We start from the raw sequence: 23,578 nt of genomic DNA, 5'->3' as shown, positions 1-23,578 counted from the left end.
GCAATCACTGGGATGGGTGGGTGGGTGGATATGCTTCTGAGAGTGTTAATTTCCTAATGCTTTCCAAATCCAAACTTCTTGTCAAGTAACTATGAAATAGTAAAAGATAAAAATATTTTTCAACCATGTGCACTTAAAAATGTTCTTTCTTTATTTTGTAAACTTAAATATCGTAACTATCAGATTGAAAACAGAGTCTGATCAACTCAAGATACTTAAAGAAGCATGATCTGGGTATCAGGAAGAGAGCTTACAACTACCTGTAACAAATGTCTAAGGCTTCATGCTGAGATGCCTATTCACACATTTAAATTCTGCATTTGAGAAAGCAATCAATTTGGAGGTCTATACTAAGGCTGGCCACAGAGGCCATGAAGTCTAATGAAATATCTACTCCAGGAACTTCAGACATCCAGAGGCAAAAAATCTACAATCGGTACTGCCTGAATCTGGATCTCATGTCAGATAGTATAATTTAGTAGCTTACTACACCATCAAGCCACACTAGGTCAGGCCAAAGGATCAAGATTAACAAATACCAATTATCTCTTTTATCTTGCAAAGTTTCTAAATCAAATCTGATCTGACAGTTGTTATGGATATCAACTGCAAGGACCCTTCCACAGTTTAATTAGCTATTAGAAGGCAAGGAAAAATTAATTAAGTAAAGATTAAGTTTACCATCCTTTAGTCATTAAAGGAACTATTTAAAACCCAACATAGATTTAAGACCTCTGCTATATAGAAAGTAATTTTCAGTAATGGAAAAAATCAGTACACTCAGAACATACTCTTTGCTTTTAAAATTATTAACATTGGTTCTATAAAACTTCTTGCTAAATAACTGCAGAAGCTTCTGTGATCAATGGAAAAGATTTTTCATTTTTTTAATTAAAAAAATTCTACTGAGTTTAGTTATTTTGGTTCTTATTTTAAAACCAGTAAACAGACTAGTAAAAAACACACACACACACACAAAATGTGTAAGTGCCAAGTTGCTTACAAGAACCATAAGCCTGGAAGCTTAAAAAATTTTAATCAAGACTTCCATTAACTCTTTTGCGCTGCCACCTCAGTACCCCAGGGTTTATAAGAATTAAAAGAAAGGGAAAAATTTTGTTCGGTGCAGTAAGATATGGAATATTTTTTAGAAATTCTCTACCAGATAACACACTACATGCAATGCACCCACTCATAGATTGACTCTTCATTATTAGCTGTACAGAGGAAAGCCAAATGACCCTCACAGTTTACTGTGATAACTGAATTCAGAAGAAGTGCTTTCCTTAAAAACAGATTGACTGAACCTTGGTTCACAATACAAGCTTTTCAACACTTTTAACTCAAAGTCAATTTACACGACTATGAGAGTATCCACCTTCAAGAATCAAAGCAACACATGGGGGATACCAGAGGGAATATTTCTCCCCTTACAAGTTAAGAGCCTAACGCCAGGAACATTAAAGGCAGTTAATGTACATGCATCAGAAAAAGAGACCCATTAATATTTAGAGATTTTACTCTGAAAATGTCTTATAAGGGGTATAATAGTGGTATAGTAAGTCTCTCTTTGATTTGAATGTTTTTACCTTGTACTATTTGCCTTACAGCCTTGTACTATTTGCCTTACAGCAGGCATGTCCAAAGTCCGGCCCGCGGGCCAATTGCGGCCCGTGTTCCGGTTTAATACGGCCCCACAGGTAATTTGGCAATATCTATCTTTTATGACCCCCAACGAATCCATATGTATTGAGATGAATACATTGTAAAATCTCAATGTCCGTTGGTCTAAATCAGTTATAAATATATTTGGACACAACATGTATACTTGGTGTTATGTTCCTGTTCATATTTTTTGAACTTAAAAGTTGACAGACAACCTTTATTACCAATAATATGTAATGTACTTTACAATGTTCCTGACATATATTTCAGCTTACTGGATTTTTTTTTCATCTGGCCTTCAGATATGAAAGGCAGAGTGGTTTAACACCTGTTTAGATTTGTCATCCATGTGACGAAATGAAAAGTATGCCGTTTGCAATAAACTTTGCATAAAATAGTTAATTTGTGTTTAATTTTAATGGTTCAAAGAATGTCAGGTAAAATGGTCGGCCCTCACGCATGTTCACTTCATAAAATCTGGCCCTCTTTGAAAAAAGTTTGGACACCCCTGCCTTACAGCATGCGCAGATCATCCAAACCCGGCTCTTCCGGGTTGCAATCTACTCACCACGGGCAAGTAGACTGTATTATTTGTCGAGCCATGGTCATGTACAGACTGGAGCAGTGAGTGAACTTTGAAGTGCCCAAGTTCCAGTGACGTTTCCAAGCTTTTCTATTAAGTTTGAAAAGGTTTGTGTGTGATATACTGTAATTTCGGAACAAAATCATAAAAAACATGCAATCTTCAATTGGATCTGTCTGTGTGATCTTAAGTTAGTTAACACAATGGAACTATGGACTTAGAATCATAGAATGCTAGAACTGGAACTGACCTCTAGAGCTCATCAGGTCCAGTCCCCTGCCCTCACGGCAGGACCAAGCACCATCTAGAACAAGGCCTCCGTGTTGGGGGGGGGGGGGGGGATTTAAAAAAAATCATTTGGCAGTGTGACCATATCATACTTATTGTGTGGGTACATTTTATTTCTCTGCAACCAGTAAATACAGTTCACAAGATGCACAGAAGATTTAATTTTTATAATCATAATGAAACAGCTGTGATCAGGCTCTATTTGTGGCATTAGAAGAAATTTGCATCCCACCTACTAAAATTAGTTTCAAGCATCCAAAGTTCTCATTTGAACATCTGACTGAACAAAACAGGCAGGCATCATTCCATGCCAAAAAAAGGACGAATTAGACCTAAAATACGCCTTTTTCTCACCAGAAATTGTAGGCTCCCAGAATAACATGTGAATTAAAACCCATCTCCAGCTTGTTTGCATCCCTCCTCATCCCCATTCATAACAAAATCCTTAACAAGTGCTCTGATTATTTCTTTTATTAGTATTTATTATTATTTAAGCACAATTTTCAGATCATAAACTTCTTCCAAGAAGATACAGCATGTAGTACCATCCACGCTAAAATGTACAGGGTGGAAGTTTGCTCTTAGAAAGTGCTGAAGGCAACTGACATGATTATAGACTACAGAATAGCCCTCTGCTAAAGACTTATTTTTTCATCCCGTAAGTGAAAATAAGCAGTTAGCCTCTAAGCACATCTGAAGTAGGGATGTAATAGTATAGTCGTTTAATTGATTAACCTATGGGTTGCCAACCCGCGACTCGCAAGCCGCATGCAGCTCTTCAAAGAAAAAATTGCAGCTCCCGCACCTGCGGCTCTTAAAGGGGCAGCATGTTTCTGCCTGAAAGAGACAGAACCAGAGGCGTGGCACCCCGTGCAGATTTCAAAACAGCCACCTTCAAAAGGGCTGCTCTGTTCTTAAAAGGGCTATGTCCAGGTTGTGTGGGGTTTTTTTTTTTGCTCAACAACTTTTTTCCCTCAACTCTTTGCACTGTATCCACCACTATTTTGGCTCTTTGTAACAGGTTAGCCATCCCTGGATTAACCTATAAGCAAAAGCTTATAGGTTAATGCTATAGACTACATGCATTTCCCACCACCCTTTGCCAGTACATTTTTTAGCAGGCTGGCCAGCAGCCCAGCTCAGTCCCGACTTGCACTGAGTCCTGGACCTACCCCACTGCGGCTCTGCATTTAAAGTGTATTAGGAGCCAGGTGGGAAGGCAGCCTGATACAGTTCTGGCTCATGGTGGGTCCGGCAGCTCAGACACCTCCCTCCGGTCAGGGGCTGCCCGGGGACTATAGAATAGTTGACTAACTAATAAGAATTCATGAGGTTAATTGACTATTCAATTAACTAATATTTAACATCCCTACTCTGGAGTGCACAAGCCAAAATGAGGTCAAAAGTTAAATAAAAAACATGAACATCCTGCTCCGTGTGCATAATGTCTCTGTTCAGGATAAAGAAGAGGATAGACATATTTATAAAGAGAGTATGAAACATTCTTGGGTTTTAGTTAAAAACCAGAAGGGGGGGGGGGGGAATATATTACCACAGTACCTCACGGGAGCTGTAATTCATTTTTGTCATCTTTTCATTATACTCCATGGATTGGGCTCTCCATTTGGGCTTCATCTCCCATAATGCACCATGACCTTGGAAATCACATTACGCACTATCTCCCATTACAACTGGAAGGGACATTATGGGAGATGTAGTGCAACTGAGGAGTGTAGTCCATAGAGAATGAGAGCATGAGACATTTGAACTACAATATCCATGAGGCACAGCAGTGCTATTCCCTATTCAAAATATTTCAGTTTGGAAAAGAAATATTTCAGTTTCAATCTTTCACCGACATGTTCTGCAGGGAAAAAAGAAGACTGACAAATCTAATCAAAATATTATATTTCAAATTGCATTTAATTTCTCTTGGGGGAGAGGGGCCTGAACTAAGGCGGTGGTTTATCTACCTCATATAGAATGGAATCATAGAATACTACAACAGGAAGAGACCTCAAGAGGTCACCAAGTCCAGTCCCCTGCCCTCACGGCAGAACCAAGCACCATCTATCTCATCCCTGATAGATGTCTACCTAACCTGCTCTTAAATATCTCCAGTGATGGAGATTCCACAATCTCCTTAGGCAATTTATTCCAGGGTTCATCCACTCTGACAGTTAGGAAGTTTTTCCTAATGTCCAACCTAAACCTCCCTTGCTGCAGTTTAAGCCCATTGCTTCTTGTCCTAGTCCTCAGATACTTTTCCTCAGGTACTTACATGTATCTGAGCACCTCACAATCATCAGTCTATTTACATTCACTGCACCCATGTGAGGTAAAGAAGGTTTGGTATCCTCATTTTCTAGATATGAAACTGAGTTACAGAGAGACTAAATGACTCAGTCAAGGTATCAAAGGGAATCTGCATCACAGCAGATGCAGAAACAAAACCCTAAGGTTATGTCCACACTGGCGTGATCGTGCGCCAGATATGCAAATGAGACTAAGCGTGGAATATCGCTGAGCCTCATTTGCATATCTAATGAGCCGCCATTTTGTGGAAGAGGCTCTTGCACCAGAAGGAGCTGTCTACACTGCTCCTTCTTGCACAAGAAAAACCCTCTTGTGCAATGCCACTACGCTGATTATTTTTGGGAATAATGGCATTGCACAAGAGGGTTTTTCTTGCGCAACAAGGGGCAGTGGAGACAGCTCCTTCTGGTGCAAGAGCCTCTTCCACAAAAATGGTGGCTCACTAGATATGCAAATGAGGCTCGGCGATATTCCACGCTTAGACTCATTTGCATATCTCTGGTGCAAGATTGTACCAGTGTAGACATAGCCTAGGAGTCCCAAGCCTTGGTTACTGACCTATCCTTTTCCGTGAGGAAAGGGCGCTAGCATAAACTGTTCTAATACATAGGGTACGACTGCTACACTCCACAGTGGGGCTTAGACAGAATGCCTCCTGGTATTTCCCTCTGGGCAATATTCCTCTACACCAAAGCATAATCATTCATTTTAAAATATATGCCATACTGTATAGGCTTGTTTGCACTGAAATCAGAATGGAGCAGCACCATCTCCTCAAGGGCTACAGTCCACACTACTAGTTCTAACATGCCCTGCAGCAGAGTTGTGTCACTATGATCCCCATCACACCGCTCACTTTGGAAAACAGCTGCAGAGCAAGACGCAAAGTGAAATCTCTCTGTTCCCTCTGCACTACAGTACCATGCACATTCATCCAGGAGCCAGGCACAATCTTGCTCTGTGGTTTTAATTACACTTTGAATAAGTGATGATATATCTCAAATGTAATGTATGACATACACATCTGAATGTTGAAATGTACACTGGCAATCTATGCGACAGTTTAAAATACTCAGAATACTTTCCAAAGGGGCAGGTAGCAAAGTGGCTGCATGCATATATCTACTTTTATCAGTTCTTAGGCAACAAAAGAAGCTCCTCGGTACCTGCTGTGTGTATACTTATATCTATGTATTTTATATAAATAAACTTACATTACTTCTACTTCTACCCATATCTGTGCACACATCAAAACTATTTTGCATAATGGGCATTTTTTAACTGGAGGTATTGCTCTCAAAATAAAATAACTATGAGAAATCAACGGAACATAAAGGACTATTTATTTACAAACATGTTTTAAATCTTTACTGTTTTGAAACTCATTCAAATATGTGCAGTGTATGGATTTCTTCAAATTAAATAAAATTATGGCTATTATGCTTTCCCAGTCTGATAGATTAAATACTTATTTGCAGCCTATCATAATATTCCTACTCTAAAATGTTCATTTAGTCTACCTTTTAATTATCAGAAGTCCATGAACAAAGGATATCTGAAATTCAGTACAACTCTGCACTTCCATCTGTTAGATGTATCTTCATGCCACTTTTCACTGTTCAACACCATTCTACTTCAGGCAAAAACAAAATTATGTACAATCCTTGCCTGCATTCATCTATGAAATTTAATTTTCCATTGAAAATCTACAAATTAGCGATAAATTCTACCCTCGATAGGAGTGTATTGTTCCTACTGAATTCAATTTGGCAAAATTGGTCCTTAGTTTTTATGTACAATTCAAGCTTTCATTGCACTGGAAATGTTTACTCTAATGCTAAACACTGATGAACCTAAATTATAATGTGCTTATTTTATTTCTCAAAACTTTTGATAAGTTTAATTGTTGATATTTAGTCAATATTAGTCAATACTGCAAACTTCTTAATTCCTAATTTAAAGAGCCATTTAAAAAAATCTAAGAATGTTATAGTTTACATTGTACTTAGTTTTGATTATGTGTGCAATACTCACAGCTGTATTTATTTGGTACTGTCACACTATTTTATTTAAAACAATAAGTAGACTATAGTTATAACGAATGCTATACGGTCACGTCTACACAGCGGAGTTATTTCAAAATAACTCCACTTATTTCAAAATAACAAGGCAAATATCCATTCTACCAACCCTGATATTTCAAAATCAGAAGCCAGTTAGTTCAAAAAAATAACTCCTGCTTGTAAGGAGGAATAAGCTTATTTTGAAATAGTTTTTTCGGGAGTTATTATTTTGAAATAACCTGATAGTGTAGACATAGCCTAAGAGAGTAGCATAAAAGATGTTGCTTTGATTTTAGTTCTGCTCCTGAAACCCTATTTATTGTGAATAATCTTTACTCAAGTGATTAGTCCTACTAAAATCAATGATATGACTCTCAAGTAAGGTTTTCAGGATTGGACAATTTGTCAATAAATAAAGATAACTAAAAAGAGAACTGGGCTGATAACTAAAAAGAGAACTGAACTCAATAGAGCTATAAGAATTATACCAGCCAATCACCTACTCTGCAGGACACAAATTAACTTAACAATAGCAATTCCTGATCTGATCAAAAACATAGCACTAAGTGATCAGAGACATGTCAGCAAACCATTATTCATTACTGCCTCCCTGTCTAATAGGTACATACATATTTTATAAAATAGATAATTACCATAAAATCACATTCACTTTCAAATCCATATTATATTAATGAAAATTCTTTTGCACATGCTCAAATAATGAAACCTCAATTCAACCTGTAGTATTTTGAAACCCAGTATGCATAATATTTTCCAGATTTTAAACTGAACAATTATGTTTATGAGCTACCTATCAAAGCACCGAGAATAAGAAAGCAGGTCTGAATAGCTGAACTAATGATGGGACTATGACGGCTCAATTAATTATATTATTTTGAATTTCAATTCATATCAGCCACGTGTTTCCTTATAGCATGTAGGCTGGCTTTTGTCTTCATTATTGATTCAACAAGTCAAATGATGCAGCTCATTTTAAGTGGAGAATCTGGTTTTCTCTGCGAGTATCATTTTGTTACTAATCCTAGCAACTTCTGTATACAGTTTTGGTTACTAAAAGGCCAGGGGCTTGTAACTTAATGCTTCTTTCTCTTTGTTCTACAGACTGATTCACCTTTTCCTCAGTGTTTTTGATGCAAACATCCACCCACTCTTATTATTACAGTGCCACACCCACATAATGATTTTACTGTCTAATACATTTCTACTCATTCCCCACCCCCATCCCCAGTCTCAGAAATGTATGTAACTATGGGTGGATATATATCCAAAAGGTGGGGCTGTGTTCCGTATGACAACCCGACCCCACGTGAATATGGTCAGATTCAATTCTCACAAATCAGAAACATCTAATTAACTGGGCAGGTTAACATTTTTTTAAGTTATTTTCCCATCCTGTTTGATCACTGTGTCATGATGAGTAATGCAAAATATTCAATTTTCTTGTGGGTTTGTTCCAGTAGTTACTAAAAGGAGCCAAACACATGTTATTTTCTGAGCTATTTCAAATTTTTATGAAGTTGGTTTAACTTCACTTGTAACCCATTACCAACAAGGGAATTTAGCAATCTCAGTTTTTGTACGTGAAACCAATATTTTAAAATTGTTTCTAATCAAGTTCTACCTTTATTCTGACACCTTGCTTACCAGACAATAATTTAAATTGTCCAAGATACTTAAAAAATTCACCACCACCCCCATCTCAAAGTCTGAATTGTAGAAACAGGTGCTTCTAACAAAACAGAAAGAGCTTAGCATTTCTTTGACCTAACATAGCAATGTGCATTAGTAAGACATAGTGCCTGCTGAGTTTCCCTGAGTTAATTAGAGGGCCCGTATGGCAATGAATGGCTTGACTATAAATACTTCCTGAAAGATCCGTAACAGAGTCAGAGGAAATGGGAAAAAAATGAGATGCAGCTAAAGGGAAACTATTTCAGTTGTTTCTTCTTTAGAGGGCTACTTTTTAAGGAAGCGGCCATAAAGATACAGTAATTAAGAAATCTCTCAACAAAAGTAAAAAAACTTACAATTATACTAAGTTAATTGTACAGATCAGCATAAAAATACTCCTGTTTTTTTTTTTTTAATGTGGTCACTGCATTGCATTCTGCAGTTTGTATACATCTGTTAGTTCTACCAAGACTTTCAAGAAGACATTTTGTATAGTCTCACATGCATGGTCTGTCTGTTCCTCTTGTTAAAGTCAACAGCAAAACTTCTACTGACTTTAGAAGTGCAAGCAGAATTCATCTTTGAGATATGCTATCCTTCTAGAGCCAACAATATGATGTGTATACATATAGGAGGATATATTCAAAAAGCACAAAGTGAGTGAGGAATTTCCACTGAGTTTCAGAGTTTCTTGGGCAAATAACCCTTTGAAAGTCTTCCTCGCAGTTAAATAGGGATTGTAATTCCTCATGCAGGATAAACTGTGCTGTGATCCACTGTAGGGAAAATTATGTTTGTTATTTACTGCATTGTTAAGGTTAGAAATTTTGTTCTATCAGACTTTGAAAACAAATCAACCCATTGTACAGCCAGCTTAAAAAAAAGGGAGACAGGACAGCAATGGAACCATGAAAATAAAATAAAATAAAATAAAATAAAATAAAATAAAATAAAATAAAAGCTCTAGTTAGTTATGTACAGCATATTATAAGTATAAAATATAAGTGCAAATTTATCACAAGCTAAACAATAATCAATTATTCATGAGGAAAATTGAATGTATCGTGAAATATAATGTGTCCTTGCAAATTGTGCTATCGAGTGTTCTTGATTCCATGGAAAAGCTAAGTGTTCAGCCTGTCACTCACAGGTCTCAATAGAAAACATGTATAGCAAATGTTAACATAATTTTAGTCAAGGATTTAATACTGCAATCCAAGATCTTAATTTATTACATTTTATTACAGCTTGATCTATTGGCTCTCTCTCATATTACATACATTTTATATCAAACTATTGGAATTAGAACACAATGTGCATGACACTTTCAGAAATGTACAATGTTCTGACACATCTTGGTTAGTCTTCTTGTGTATGCCTATCCAAGTTTTACACATGCAGTAACATTCACACATCCCTCTGTCCCATATCCCATCATGTGCTGAACAAATCTGTGTCCCCCCAGGATCATGCTGTATCTTTGTGTGTCTTCAGTGTCGAAAACTTTGTACTACAGCATCAAAACATAATAAAAGAGGACACTTCATTTAAAATCAGTTTAGGAAAGAGTTCCTGCTGTCCAGAATCAGAGTTGTCAAAGCACTAAACAATGCTGCTTGGCTGATCCTCTGCCGGCTGCCAATGCTCTGCCCCACCAAAAGGAACATTTTTGCATCTCAATAGACTTCTCCAATATCAACAAATCTTAAACTATACATTCAGTTACTCTAAGGAAGAGGGAGATTAGCATATACATTGTTCCATGTTGAGGGTTTTTTTTATTTTTATTCGCATTTACAAAACATACAGATATCCTGGAAATAGTTACTGGAAACATTTTTAATAAAGAGAATAAAATTAAATCTACTCACAGAATTGTAACAACTCCCTGAGAAAGATACACTCACACCTGAAGTGAACTCTCCTGAACTCTCTCTCTAATTGTTCGAGGGGCCATAGGTGTGCCCACAATCCACATATTCCATGTGCATGGTTGAAACCACCATCATTGTATTATCTCAGTCACTTGAAAGGTTATAATCAATGTGATGTTTCAACCACTGAAAATAAATGAAATCCTACCCAACCTTTTCCCATGAAGAATCTCCTGAATGATACAATGTGGGGACGGGTAAGAGAGAAAGGTGGTAATCAGAGGGAGAATGAGAGCAGCAAGGCAACGTATAGACAGATTAGGGCTAAAACAAAAGGCTAAAAAGCTTTTGCAATGCCTTCTAGCAGAGCTTGCAAATGTATTGCACTTAGACTATTTTGTTGAGAAATTACAGTATAAAGTTTTCCACCTTTTTCAATTGATTTTTATTATTTTGACTTTGTAATCACATGTCAAATATTATAGATATAGTATAAAACCAACATCTAGAAAACTTGTTTGTGGTATCTTCTGTTTGTTTTACTGCTGTTGCATAAATGCTGTACTCCTTGCATTAGCTGATTCGCTAACAAATTCTACTAATATACAGTGTTACCTATAAGCATTCCATCATCAGCTGTGATTCAAAATTATGGGACTGTGTTTCCAAAGAATACACTAAACATTGTACAACGTGCTCTGTTGTAACACATAATTTGTGTTACGTATATTTCTTTCAAGAAATAATTGCTACGTATATTCCATGTGCATTTATGCACACTTTAAAAAAGTAATAAGCCTAATTTCTTGACTACTTAAACTTTATGCAACACCACTCAAAACAGAACAGAGAGAGTATGAGCAATGGGAGTCACAAGGACAAAATTCTGATATTGATACCGCCATTGATTTGACATGTGACCCTGGGCAGGTCTTTCTAAGCTTCTCAGCAATTCAATTACCTCATCTGTAAAAAGTGTGAACAATACTGCCAACCCATCTTCAAAAGTGAAGACCAAAGATGAGAAGTGAAAACTATCATTATAACTATTAAAAAATTTCCAAAGCTTTCTTAATAAATCACAACCACTGGAGGAACACTTAATCAGACACAGGCCATTATTCGCCTTTGATCTTGTTACATATTCAGCACTCTCAATCTGTTTGCCACAGATTAAAACTTTGTTTTGTTCACATCAAGTATTTAGAAAACATGAATACCAGTCTGTATAATCTAAGCAGCATAATACAAGTAGTGTAAATTTGCCCTTTTGTCAAAGTGGCAGTCACACACAAAACCTTAAATTCAAACAAGTGATATAACTTTAGAGACTCGTGGTGGCTGGAAGCATTGGTTTGAGGCATGTCAGCTTTTAGCACCTAAAATATTGCTCCACATTACAGACTTACATTTTCTTTTTCCCTAAGAGGACAACGAAGAAACAATAAAGAGCTTTTTTTAAAAATTCACTGGATACAATCAGTGTTGAGTAGAAAAATTTTAGATTTAGGAAATGAAGAGAAAGCAGATGAATTAATCTAAGGAACTCTTCTGCTTGAATCAGAATGTCAGCAGCAAAGATGCCTTTGACTGAAATTCTAACCTTGCAGCAGTCAAAGTGTTGCTTAATAGAATTAGGGTATCACCCCACAATTCTCCACACTGGGAACTGAATTAGGAATTTGAGGGTACTTTTACATTCATCCCATTCAATTCTGAATCCAAATTAACATTAAACCCTCCTTTTCCATTTGTTCCCAGAACTCCAAAAATGAAGGCTGAATTCTCACTATTTCCCTCTTTTCTCAATAATTATGAAACAAAGGTATTTCTTGTGATAGAGTCCTAGTACTGTCTTAGGCCTGCTCTACAATCTTTAAAGAAGAAACATAGAAATATGAAAGGGAAAAAAGAAAAGGGGATTTAAAAAAAAACATGCTGAGTTAGGTTTTGTGTACAGTGGAATTCAACTAGCATGAGGCCAAAACTAGGTTTAGACATAATTCTTCCCTGAAAGGTGCCAACATAGTTTCCCTAGTTAGTGCAGACTAAGTCTAAACTTTCACAACAATTATTTTATAAATTATGTAAAGCAGAAACTGGGTTGCAGGATAAAAATTTAAAATGCAGGTACCTAAACCTAACAATTGAATCCATATTTATGCACCCAAATAATCAGCTGAGAGATTCAGAGGCCAAAGATTTTAGAAGTCAATGGGAACTGCAATCCATTTAAATAAATGGCAAAAATATGGGTTTAGAAACCTAATCACATTACCACCTTTCCATGAAGAACTTTTAAATATCTATTTATATTTTAATTATTTGTTGAGACAACCATAAAAATTGTCCAGGATAATCGTGTCTTGTCTGCCATCTCCAATGGTTTAAATTTTTTTTTAAAAAATCAGGTAAATAGAAAAACTAAAGTGGTTTCAAGTTGCAACCAGTGGCATATTGGAGGGCTTCACAGATCTAATGCAGCACATTATCAGATGCCTTGGCTTTTTTAAAAAATAGACAATGAGGGTTAGCCTGTGCAAAAAAACAAATAAAATTTAGTCTCAACTGGCTAGTCTCCCAGGATAAAAGTGGTCCCCATGGAGATAGCCAACAAAAAGTTTATGCATGGCTAAGTCACACTAAAGAAAGCTTAAGTGGGATATAAGTGGTTCCTTCTGTCAGGATAAATTTCACCTCTAATCAGGATTTTTTTTCAAATATTGATAAACAGAGGAGAAATAAACTGGTTTACTGTATGTGCAGCTCCCTCAGAGAATTGTTCCAAACCAGATCTGCACTCAGAAAGCCTTCCATATCATTAAGCTAAGAAATGAAATTAGTGACATTTCACAGCTCTATACAGCACATTACACTTGGTTCTATTCATGGGCATGAAGCCTTTAAATTATAAATACACTATTTTGATAGTTCACACAATTGTCAAGTTTTAGACACTACTGATTTAAACAGTTCAAAAGTTTGGTTATATATATTATAGTAAGACAGCTAAAAATAGATTTCCCTTCTCTTTACTCTTCTGACATATTGACAGGCACATTGTACAGGATTTATGATTCTAAATGTCCTTAAAGAGAGAATAAAGAAGAGCAGCTAATCATTATTTCCATTCTCAAAACCAGCAGAATTTCAAAATCACCTTTGTATGCAAACTAAAAGCAACCGTAGCAACTTTCTAAGAGTTCAGATGGGAAATAGCACCTAGTGAAAACCCAGCGCTGACTCAGACAGAAAGACATTATTTCCCCACTACCCTCCTCCACATAATTAGTGAGTGTCTGAAACTCAAACTTCTTTCACTGGGCAAAGCACATACAGTAAAAGAGTAAGGGGAAGCCCTTTGTACACACTGGTGCTAAATGTTCAGAGAAAGAACTAGGTCAGTTTTGGTTTGCGGATAATACAACATTTCTCTCTTTTTTGACTTGCCTCGGTTTTTTTAAAATACTTTTTCCACACGCGAATCAGACAAATGTCAAAGTTAACATGTAATGCACATGTTTTAACTCCCCCTCACCAATTACATTTCTTTATTAATATTTGACTCAGATTTCACATTTTAAGCTGTTTAATACTGTGATATCTTGATTCAGTATGCACTGTCACCCCATCTGAAAATTTAAGAGGTGATTAGACGTGTTAATATAACAGATGTGCAGCCTTCTGGGTTTCTAAACCTTTCTTCGCCAAATGTATCAGAATCTCACATAATCAGCAGGAATGATTAACCAAAATTCAGTCACAGCTAATAGCAAAGACAAACTATTACTTCCTACTGTACCTGGTATATTTTTATACAAACATTTGGAAATGATTACCTGCCAATTTAGCTCTAAAAGTTTGACTCCTTTAGACACATTTTAATAATGTGCTCTTGAAAATAAACCACCATTCCAAAACTAGAGAAAGGAGTAGCTGAAAGTAAACACAATATGCATGCAGCCAGTGTAACAAAGGAAAGCTTCCTACCCGTAACAGGGACTGGGATTCATCCTTTGATTTGTTATCGCCTGATCCAGGATACTGATGAGTGAGTGGTCCAGATTTCTCTCCGCCTCCTGCTGGCACCCCCTGCAGGAATCCCTTGGTCTCAACAGCCAAGCCATAAATAGGCCGTGCAAGATGGGCAGCTTCTACATTTGGACTATCCCTTAAAGGCTTTGGCTGCTCTTGGCCAACAGACACTGGGGTCAGGAGGCCTAAGCTTGTTTGCGTATATGACGGGCTTCCCCTCAAAATGTCTGTTCCTCTCCAAGTCACACTGCGAAGATCATCATTGGAGCAGTCAGTCCAGCCTTTTTCCTTGAGCACTTCTTTATCTTCTAGCTTTTCCCTCTTCACTATGCTCTCAGAAATGGGCTCCCCCATTTTGGGGTCTGGATTAATCAGACTGTAGACTTTTAAGTCAATTTTGGGCTCTTCCTTGATAGCAGACATGCTATGACTGTCTTCCCCATTTGCTGTACTGTTGTCCATCTCCTGACAATGCACAGTGTTGAAGTGCTCTAGTAGTGACTGAGTGTCAACGGCTGTAAAGCTGCACTTACGGCATTTGTAGCAGTTATGTACTCTCCTGAAAGAAAATGAACACTATTTTAATATCAGAATCCACTGCCCAGCCCCTTTCCTGTACCTGTATTTTTCTCACAAAGTGTATGAGACGGTATAAAGCGGAATACTTCCAAATCAACAACCTGAAGTGAAATTATCCCTAAATAAAGAATGTGGGTTCTTTTTTCCTGTAGACTAAGTAATAAAAATAAATCCAGTTGCTAAATACCATAACGACTGGTTTGTTGTCTATGTTATCAATGATCTTCTAACTATCCTTTCAGACTCAGTATCCTGAACTCCACATAATTTTCTTTGCAGATTTTGTATGACTTTTCTTTTTAATTGAATCAATACACTTTTCACTTCCTATTTATTCCACTGTGACATTTTCCAACACAAAATGAAACACTTAAAAGGGGACATACTTCTTTCTGACACCTAATTAAAAGCCACTTTGTATAATGTAGTGCTATATTAAAGAGTTCCTGTTTAATTGTTTAAAAAAATCCTTTTGCCTGTCATCAATTTTACATCCATTTAGTCAATACAGAGGAATTTGGAGGAGGGTTAAAGCTAAAGACACTTCAAATGATAAGAGTTCTTGAAACAGGAAACAATTCTTATTTTTTCTTTATGAAAATTCTATTCTTAATACCATTTTGAAATGAGATTGCTCTTAATGCAACACAAAGAGACATGATTGTGTTCTTTTATATTTTATTCTACAGGACTGTCAAATGCAGAGGCACTTTCATAAAATATGAGAGGCTTTCAAATTGGAAAACAGAGAAACTATGCTATATGTGAATTCCAATACAATCTGTTGAAAGATGTGGAATAACTTGGAATAATAGTGTACATTCCTGTTTTCATTATCAAGTAATGCAAAGCACTATATTAGTAAATCATCTAAAGCGTACATTACTACTTTGAACAACATATTACCAGCTTGCTATATATCTCATAATAACAGAATACTTTCTATGAGCTTTGAAACTATTTTTATTATGATGATTACAATAATGGCCAGAGTCCCCCTAGAGTCACCACTCCCCCACTTACCTAAGTACTGTATCAATGCAGATTAAAAGACCATCCACACTCTTCATCAAAGTGTGTGTGTGTGTGTGTGTGTAATTTCTTCTCCCTACAGATACACTCATATATACTTCATGCACTTAGAATCAATGTCACTAGCCAAGTTAGAAAAAATGAGCTCTTGACTATCTACATAGGATGAAGCTTGCATGGGAACTCTTTTACTGCCATAACAACTTCAATTGTTGAAAATTAATTCTTTCAAGGCCAAATCCAAGTCCCAATGAAGATAATGGCAAAACTCCCATTAACTTGAATAAGAGCAGCATTCAGCTCTTAATTCATCTGTATAGCTGAACTGGTACACAAAATATCCCCTTTTAAGTTTGTTAGTGTAGGAGAAATAAATTGCTGAACTTAAAAAAATTGTTAATATAAACCACATGCTATTTAAACAATCTGATTTTCATGCAATTTTGCATGCATGCACATAGGAGTATATATTCAAGTTTCAAGAGCTGTAGTGCTTGTGTGATATTTTCTCTACCATTTTCAGTATTACTGTATTCAGTTTAGATAGCTAGATGGGCTCCTTCAGCCTCCAAAAAGAAAATCAGTAAATTATTCTGCATCAAACCTAATGGCAAAGAACTCTTATTGTGGGACAGAAAACAGTGGGTTAAAATCCTGTTCTGACTGTATTGTCTCATTCTAAAATAGCTTTTTATTGAAATCAGTTCATCTCTCAGTGTGATACTAATAAATATTCTCTCATAACTTAATTCTTTTCTAAACCAAACTTAATTCTCTTCTGAACCAAAAAGAGTGAGTATTATCTGATTAAAAACATTTAACAGATACAAAAAAAACCAATTTAGGGGGGAATGGCTAGTCAAATAAAGGTGGAATATATTCAGAAAAGGCCAAGTTTGACAGGGGTAAGTTATCTAAAAAGCCAAGTTAAACAAGACACTAGTTGAGCCAACCCCAATTTACTCCTTGCCTGAAAGTTTATCAATCCTTTGGGAGGCAATTTAGCTCTAAGTGTCTTTTGTTTAACTTGGCCATTTGAATGGCTAACCCCCTTTTCTAACTTGGCTCTTTTCTATAGATATCACACCTTCATGCAGCTGATCTTTCTCTGTCTAACTTGGCTTTATTAGGTGCATGCTAAATATTTTTTGATCCAGACTGTATATACCACCATTATGATACTAGTGAAACAAATAAATGTATAGTATAGAAGCAGCCAGCCAGAGACTTTAGCTATATATTACGTCTAAGGCACTTTTATTACTTTGAAAGCTTGTAGTTTTTTAATTATTTAGAAAGGGGGATCTTCTCACCCACAAAACAATACATGAAGATTTCTTAATTTGCCTGTGTAACTTTTTATACAAATGCTATCCCATGGGAAAAAATTAGGGCCTTTTTGGACAAGTAAAATAAATATATAGCAAAGGGCATATTCTTAAAGAGCCTAATTCTGCATTTAAATAAACCCACCTCTAATCCCAATTGGATAGCTCAATACATAACTCTTGCTCAATATTGATAGATATATTTAGCAAGCCAGAATTTGGCCACAGATCTTAAACTAAATTTTCCATACCCATCAACCTAACACTGACCCAGTGTTGAAAACTATATACATGTAAATAATTTGATCATTACAGATCAGAATACAAATTTGGCTCAATACAAAAAAGCAACATGAACAAGTCTGATTTTTCTTCCTACCGTGGCACCAATCCAGGAAACAATTTGAAGCGCTGGCTTGTTTGTTTGTTTTTAAATCAGAACTAAAATCAACCACTTGTTCATAATGGGACAAATTCCATAGAGATCTGTGAAGTGAGTCCCAAAAAGCTAATCAAGAAAGTTGAAAAGAAAAGCAGTTTGCATCGCACACTGTATAAAATAGTCATTTAGCATTTCAAAAGTTATTTTCAACTAGACAGCAGTTGTACCATCTCAGGCTATGATCTCATGAGACAAGATACAGCCCACTCTGTCAGGATTGATCAGTATTCAGATGAGAGCCTTCCAAAGAAACCCCTGAGGAATGGAAGAAAATGGTGGTGGTGAAAAAGCCAAGTGTCATTCCTTCTTCTAGAGTCATGTTACTGAACCACTTAACAAAATGGCATTTTCCCACTAAGTTGTATGGGAGCCAAATCAAGCCCTAAGCCAGTATTCACCTTATCATGGCACTAGGAGGGCACTGAAGCCATTTTTTAAAAATTATTATTATGTAAATCTAAGATCTTCACCATTTGTGGGCACCAAAATATTCCATGACACTTTTCACAAGAAGAGTCAAATATTCTGCCCGAGATCCTCCTATTTGATTATAGTCTGCAACCAAGTGTTTTACTGTTACTTTATGTGTACTGTAATAACAGACTAAGATCAGTAGCATGAGGAGCAACACAAACTCATAGTGACAAGTGACTGTACTGCAGAGTTTACAGTATAAAAAGCCACCAAAAAAACCACACGTGAAGGATACAGAAAAATGGTACCAAAGAAAAGAAAGGTGCTTAGGTGATGGCAGGTGCCAGTCATCTTGCTACCATGGCTTCTGTATGTTTCAGAATTTAATTTTCTTTCTTTCCTGTTAACACATTATCCTGTTTTATTTATATTACACAAAGTTGGTATTACAAGGGGTGTTTGTTTATTGTTAGGAGTGGGGGTTATACTTGATGTTGAAGGAGAGGGAAGAGGAGCCTTTTTGAGTAAGAGGGGAGTGAGTAAAAAGAGAAGGGAAACTGAGGGATGGAATAAAGGAGGAAGCGAAGGAAGAGGATGTGCAGACTGAAGAGTGAGGCTGAGAGTACGTCTACATTGCAGAGGAAGATCGAAGCTGCCATTGTTGATCTTCCAGGGTTCAAATAAGCAGTCTAGTTAAGACAGCTAATTGGAAGTGAGAGGGGCACTCCAGTTAATGAAAGTACCCCTGTTTTCAAGAGGATTTAGGGAAGTCAAAGGAAGAGTGTTCTTCTTTTGACTTCCTGCAGTGTACACAACACCAAAAGCTGAGTTAAGGTACTTTGGCTTCAGCTACACAATTAACATAACTGTAGCTGCGTATCTTAATTTGACTTTGTCCTGTAGTGTAGACATATGAGTGAGAGAGGAGCTGGATAGAGAAGCAGCAACTGCTGAAAACAAAGCAAGCAAGAAAAAAAATATGTACCCAGTTCAAGTTCCAAAGCTGAGCGAATTGAGAAATCAGGAAGGTGAGAGGACTCCCAACTGCTGTTTCACTGATAAAAAAAGGTAGGGAGGACAATGCTAGGTCCCTCTAGATTTGGTAAAAGAGCTAGATGGCCCTGATTTACCCCCCCCCGCCACATACACACACACACACATACACACAAACCCCTCTGTTGGAGCAAATGATGGATACTTTGTGGAAGAAAGCCCCAACTCTAAAGTTTGCCATAAGACCCTTCCCTTGGTTCCTAATGCCCATATGAAACAAAAGAGGCAGGCCCTTGTTCCAGGGCCCCCAGACATAACACTTTGAACCCACTGCGGGTATGTCTACACTACCACCCTAGTTCGAACTAGGGAGGTAATGTAGGGCAACCGGAGTTGCAAATGAAGCCCGGGATTTTAATTTTCTGGGCTTCATTTGCATAAAGCCGGGCGCCGCCATTTTTAAATGTCCGCTAGTGTGGACTCCGTGCCGCGCGGCTACACGTGGCACGGACTAGGTAGTTCGGACTAGGCTTTCTAGTCCGAACTACCGTTACTCCTCGTTTCACGGAGAAGTAACGGTAGTTCGGACTAGGAAGCCTAGTCCGAATTACCATTACTCCTCGTGCCGTGTGTAGCCGCGGGGCACGGAGTCCGCACTAGTGGACATTTAAAAATGGTGGCGCCCGGCTTTATGCAAATGAAGCCCAGGAAATTCAAATCCCGGGCTTCATTTGCAACTGCGGTTGCCCTACAATACCACCCTAGTTCGAACTAGGGTGGTAGTGTAGACTTACCCTGGGAGACGAAAAGGCCGGAAAGTCTCTGTACCTCAGCCACAGCTGGTGTTGTCAGCTTTATGTAGTATCCTTCATTTTTAGTCACAAAGCACTGTATAGTGTTATAGTGCATGGTTAGACAGTTGATTAATTTAATCTCAAGGGCAGCTGCATTTCAGTAATACATGAAGTGAATTAGCTTCCTACTTATTAGGGCCTAATATTTAAAGTCAGATGTACAACTGCATGTGCAACTGCGTAGCCAATTTGTATGTGCAACTGCCACAAACTATATGAACACAGATTACGTTTTTTCCATGGAAAAACAACAAATTGTGACTCTCACTGTCTATTTGCATATACTCCAGTTTATACATAGAGTTCTATTAATTACATACATACATTTGCATGTTTTACTCAACTGCATTTTTTAATTAGAATTTTATATGTATCTTATACAAAGTTTACTCAAAATTTGATGTTAATTCAAAAATATCCCCCCCTCCTTCCCCTACTTCCCAAACTGTTTTCTTATTCTCCAGTTTTAGGCAACTGAATTCTGAAGGTTATTCAGCTGACAAAAATCAAAATAATTTTGGTTTCCAGATTTTTTATTTTTCAATAAAAACAAAAATGATGAAAACAAAATTGGTGGAAAAAATATTTCTTTACCCACTCTAATTCCTATTGTAAAGAATTTTTCATCCAAAGATCCCAGAATTCTCATTGAACCTTTTATTTGACTATACCCATGCAGAAATCTATTACAGTAACACATACCTTTGGGGTAGACTGCCTAACTGAAGCTTGTGATAAAATGTGAAGAATGTCTCCTGATTCTTCAGCGGTACAATGGAGAGTGAGTAATAATTAAAATTAGTATAAATACTAGGTCGATAAAGTGTTATCTTTTATTTGGCCAACTTCAGTTGGTGAAAGATACAAGTTTTCAAACTTCACAGTTCTTTCATCAATGGAAGTTGGTCCAGTAAAAGATTACTTCACCCACCTTTTCTCTTCTAATATCTTGGAATCAACATAGCTTGAACACTACAAATAATAGAAAATGAAGGACAATTATCCATTTGAAGACCTGTGTAGGTAAGCACATTTTAGGCAAGTTTAGACATAACTACACTGAAGTACAATGTGATTCATTAACTCTGAATTCAACTGAACAGCCTATAAATTACAAGTGAAGGAAACCCTGAATGGTGTTAAACTTAAGTATGTATTTCTGTAGAGAGACAACATGAAAAGCTAATTAGTCTTATGTTAGTCTAATGTTGTTAGTAATGAAGAGCTGCCAAGGCCTGCATGGCAGATGGGTAATACTAGAGAACAATGACACAAAAATAATATTTAAGCAAACAGATGAAAAAGATATTACAGCTGTACAGCCAGAAAGATGAAAAAAAAGTGAATGCAGTTTGTATATGTGATAATTCAAAGTAATTGAAGATGCACATACATGGATTTCACAGACTCAACCATGTAGGCAGGTTCTAAACAGATCCATGGTATTCGGTCCTTTGCAATGGCACATTTAAATATGGGAACTGAAAAAACACTATTTCTGCCCATAAGATTCATAATTATATATTTATAGTTGGAATCCCTTCAGCTTCTTAACAAGTTTTGCTGCATTTTCTCCTCACAGTGGTGGAACTATTTCATGATTTTATTATATAACAATAATCATACAGGCAGTCCCCGGAATACGTACAAGATAGGGACTATAGGTTTGTTCTTAAGTTGAATTTGTATGTAAGTCGGAACTGGCCCCAGATTCAGCCGCTGCTGCTGAAACTGACTAGGGGCTGACTACAGGAAGCTGGAGGCAGAATTGCTCTTCCCCCAGCTTCCTGGAATCAGCCACTGATCAGTTTCAACAGGGGCTGAATCTCGAGCCTGGGACAGAACAGCTGGGCTGCCAGGTAGGTCCCTGCAGGACCAACCCGGCAGCACCCCAGCTGCTCTACCCCAGGGTCCACAACAAAAGCCTGGTCTGCTGGGGGGGAGGGGGTGCACTAACTGCGCCCCCCCCCCCCCCAGCAGACCAGGGACACGGGGAGCAAAGCCGCAGCGGCGGCAGGGTCCCACACCTCTGAGGCTTTGCTCTGGCAAAGCCTCAGAGGCGCGGGACCCCGCCACCACTGCAGCTTTGCTCCCCGTGTCCCTGGTCTGCTGGGGGGGGGGGGCGCAGTAGACCAGGGGCACCCGGAGCAGCTTTTCTCCCCCCGGAGGTCGAGGTGGCGGGACCGCTGCGCTCCGGGCGGTCCCGCTGCCTGCGAGCTCCGGGGTGAGAAAGCCCCGTTCGTAAGTGCGGATCCGACATAAGTATCTATGCCTGTATCTATACATGGAATACATGTATAGATGAGTGGTATACATACTTTGTAAGTATAGTCTTGTTCATACATGAGGAAATGAAAGAACATCATCCTATTGATAAAACCTTTATATCACACCACCATATGCTTTAGACCAGTGATTTCCAAAAAAATAATGTTATGACCCAGTTGAAGAAAATCATTGATGTCCACAACCCAACATAATTTGATTAGAGTGTAGGCCTCAGAGTGGGGCTGAGGATGAGAGCTTTGGGATTTAAAAGGGGGCTCCAATTTTGGGGCAGGCAAGTCAGAACTGTGGCAGGTGGGGCTTACCTTGAACAGCTGCCGGTCAGCAGTACAGACCATGCTGGGCCCCAGAAGCAGCCAACAGCAGGTGCCCAGCCAATGGGAGTGAAGAGCTAGTGCTCAGGGCAGGGGCAGTGCACAGAGCAATCTTTTTGCTCTCCCTCACTTTCGCTCCCCACTTAGGAGCCGGGCCTGCTGCTGGCTACTTCTGGAGCACGGTGCTTCATTAGCAATTTAATTCGCAATCCCTCCTTCATTAGCAATTTCGACGTGCCTAATCTACATCTCTCTGTCGACAGAGAGGTGTAGTCTAGACACAGCCTAATATTATTATGTATGGAAAAGTCATTGTAGGTCTTTTATTTAAGAGACTGTAAATATCAGAAGTTATAACTTCTCTCTCAGGATGAAACTACTGAAAAGTGATATAGTAAAAGAAACAAGAAAAATAGGAACAATACAACTTTTAAAAGTGAAATATGTCTGATATTGGGAAATGTTGAGGGTAGGGAGTTGTGGTTCTAGTTATGACTTCTTCTACAAAGCACATGAGTGTGAGGTGTACCAAAGCTTTAAAGAATTATTCCCAAGCTTTTCAAACAAAAGAGCCTAATTTTAGGTACCCAACTCCATATTTACACCTTTACATAAGTCTCCTGATTTTCAAAAATACTAAGCACGTACATGTTCCTACCGGCATTGGTATGAGCTGCTGAGTGCTCGGCATTTTTTTAATTAAGCCACTGATTTAGGTGCCTGATGTAAGGCATTTGGTTTTGAAAATGTTTCTCTCAGGAATTAGGAATTTTAATTAAACATATTTCTTAAAAATTTAAATTACCAGTTGTAGCAAATC

At 37.7% G+C, this 23,578-nt stretch overlaps 1 protein-coding gene across 7 annotated transcripts in view; it reads right to left on the bottom strand.

The window, feature by feature from the left end:
- TRPS1 (transcriptional repressor GATA binding 1) overlaps positions 1-23,578 on the bottom strand; it is a 284,107-nt gene that overhangs the window by 193,114 nt on the left and 67,415 nt on the right. For all 7 annotated transcript variants that reach the window (XM_075920201.1, XM_075920198.1, XM_075920202.1 and 4 more), the window contains one exon: positions 14,472-15,075. In XM_075920201.1, the coding sequence (XP_075776316.1) occupies positions 14,472-15,075 (604 nt within the window). The remainder of the gene's footprint in view (positions 1-14,471; positions 15,076-23,578) is intronic.

This window comes from Pelodiscus sinensis, chromosome 2, assembly GCF_049634645.1.
Source record: "Pelodiscus sinensis isolate JC-2024 chromosome 2, ASM4963464v1, whole genome shotgun sequence".
In the NCBI taxonomy this organism is placed as follows: domain Eukaryota; kingdom Metazoa; phylum Chordata; order Testudines; family Trionychidae; genus Pelodiscus; species Pelodiscus sinensis.
This window is presented reverse-complemented; position numbering and strand designations above follow the sequence as displayed.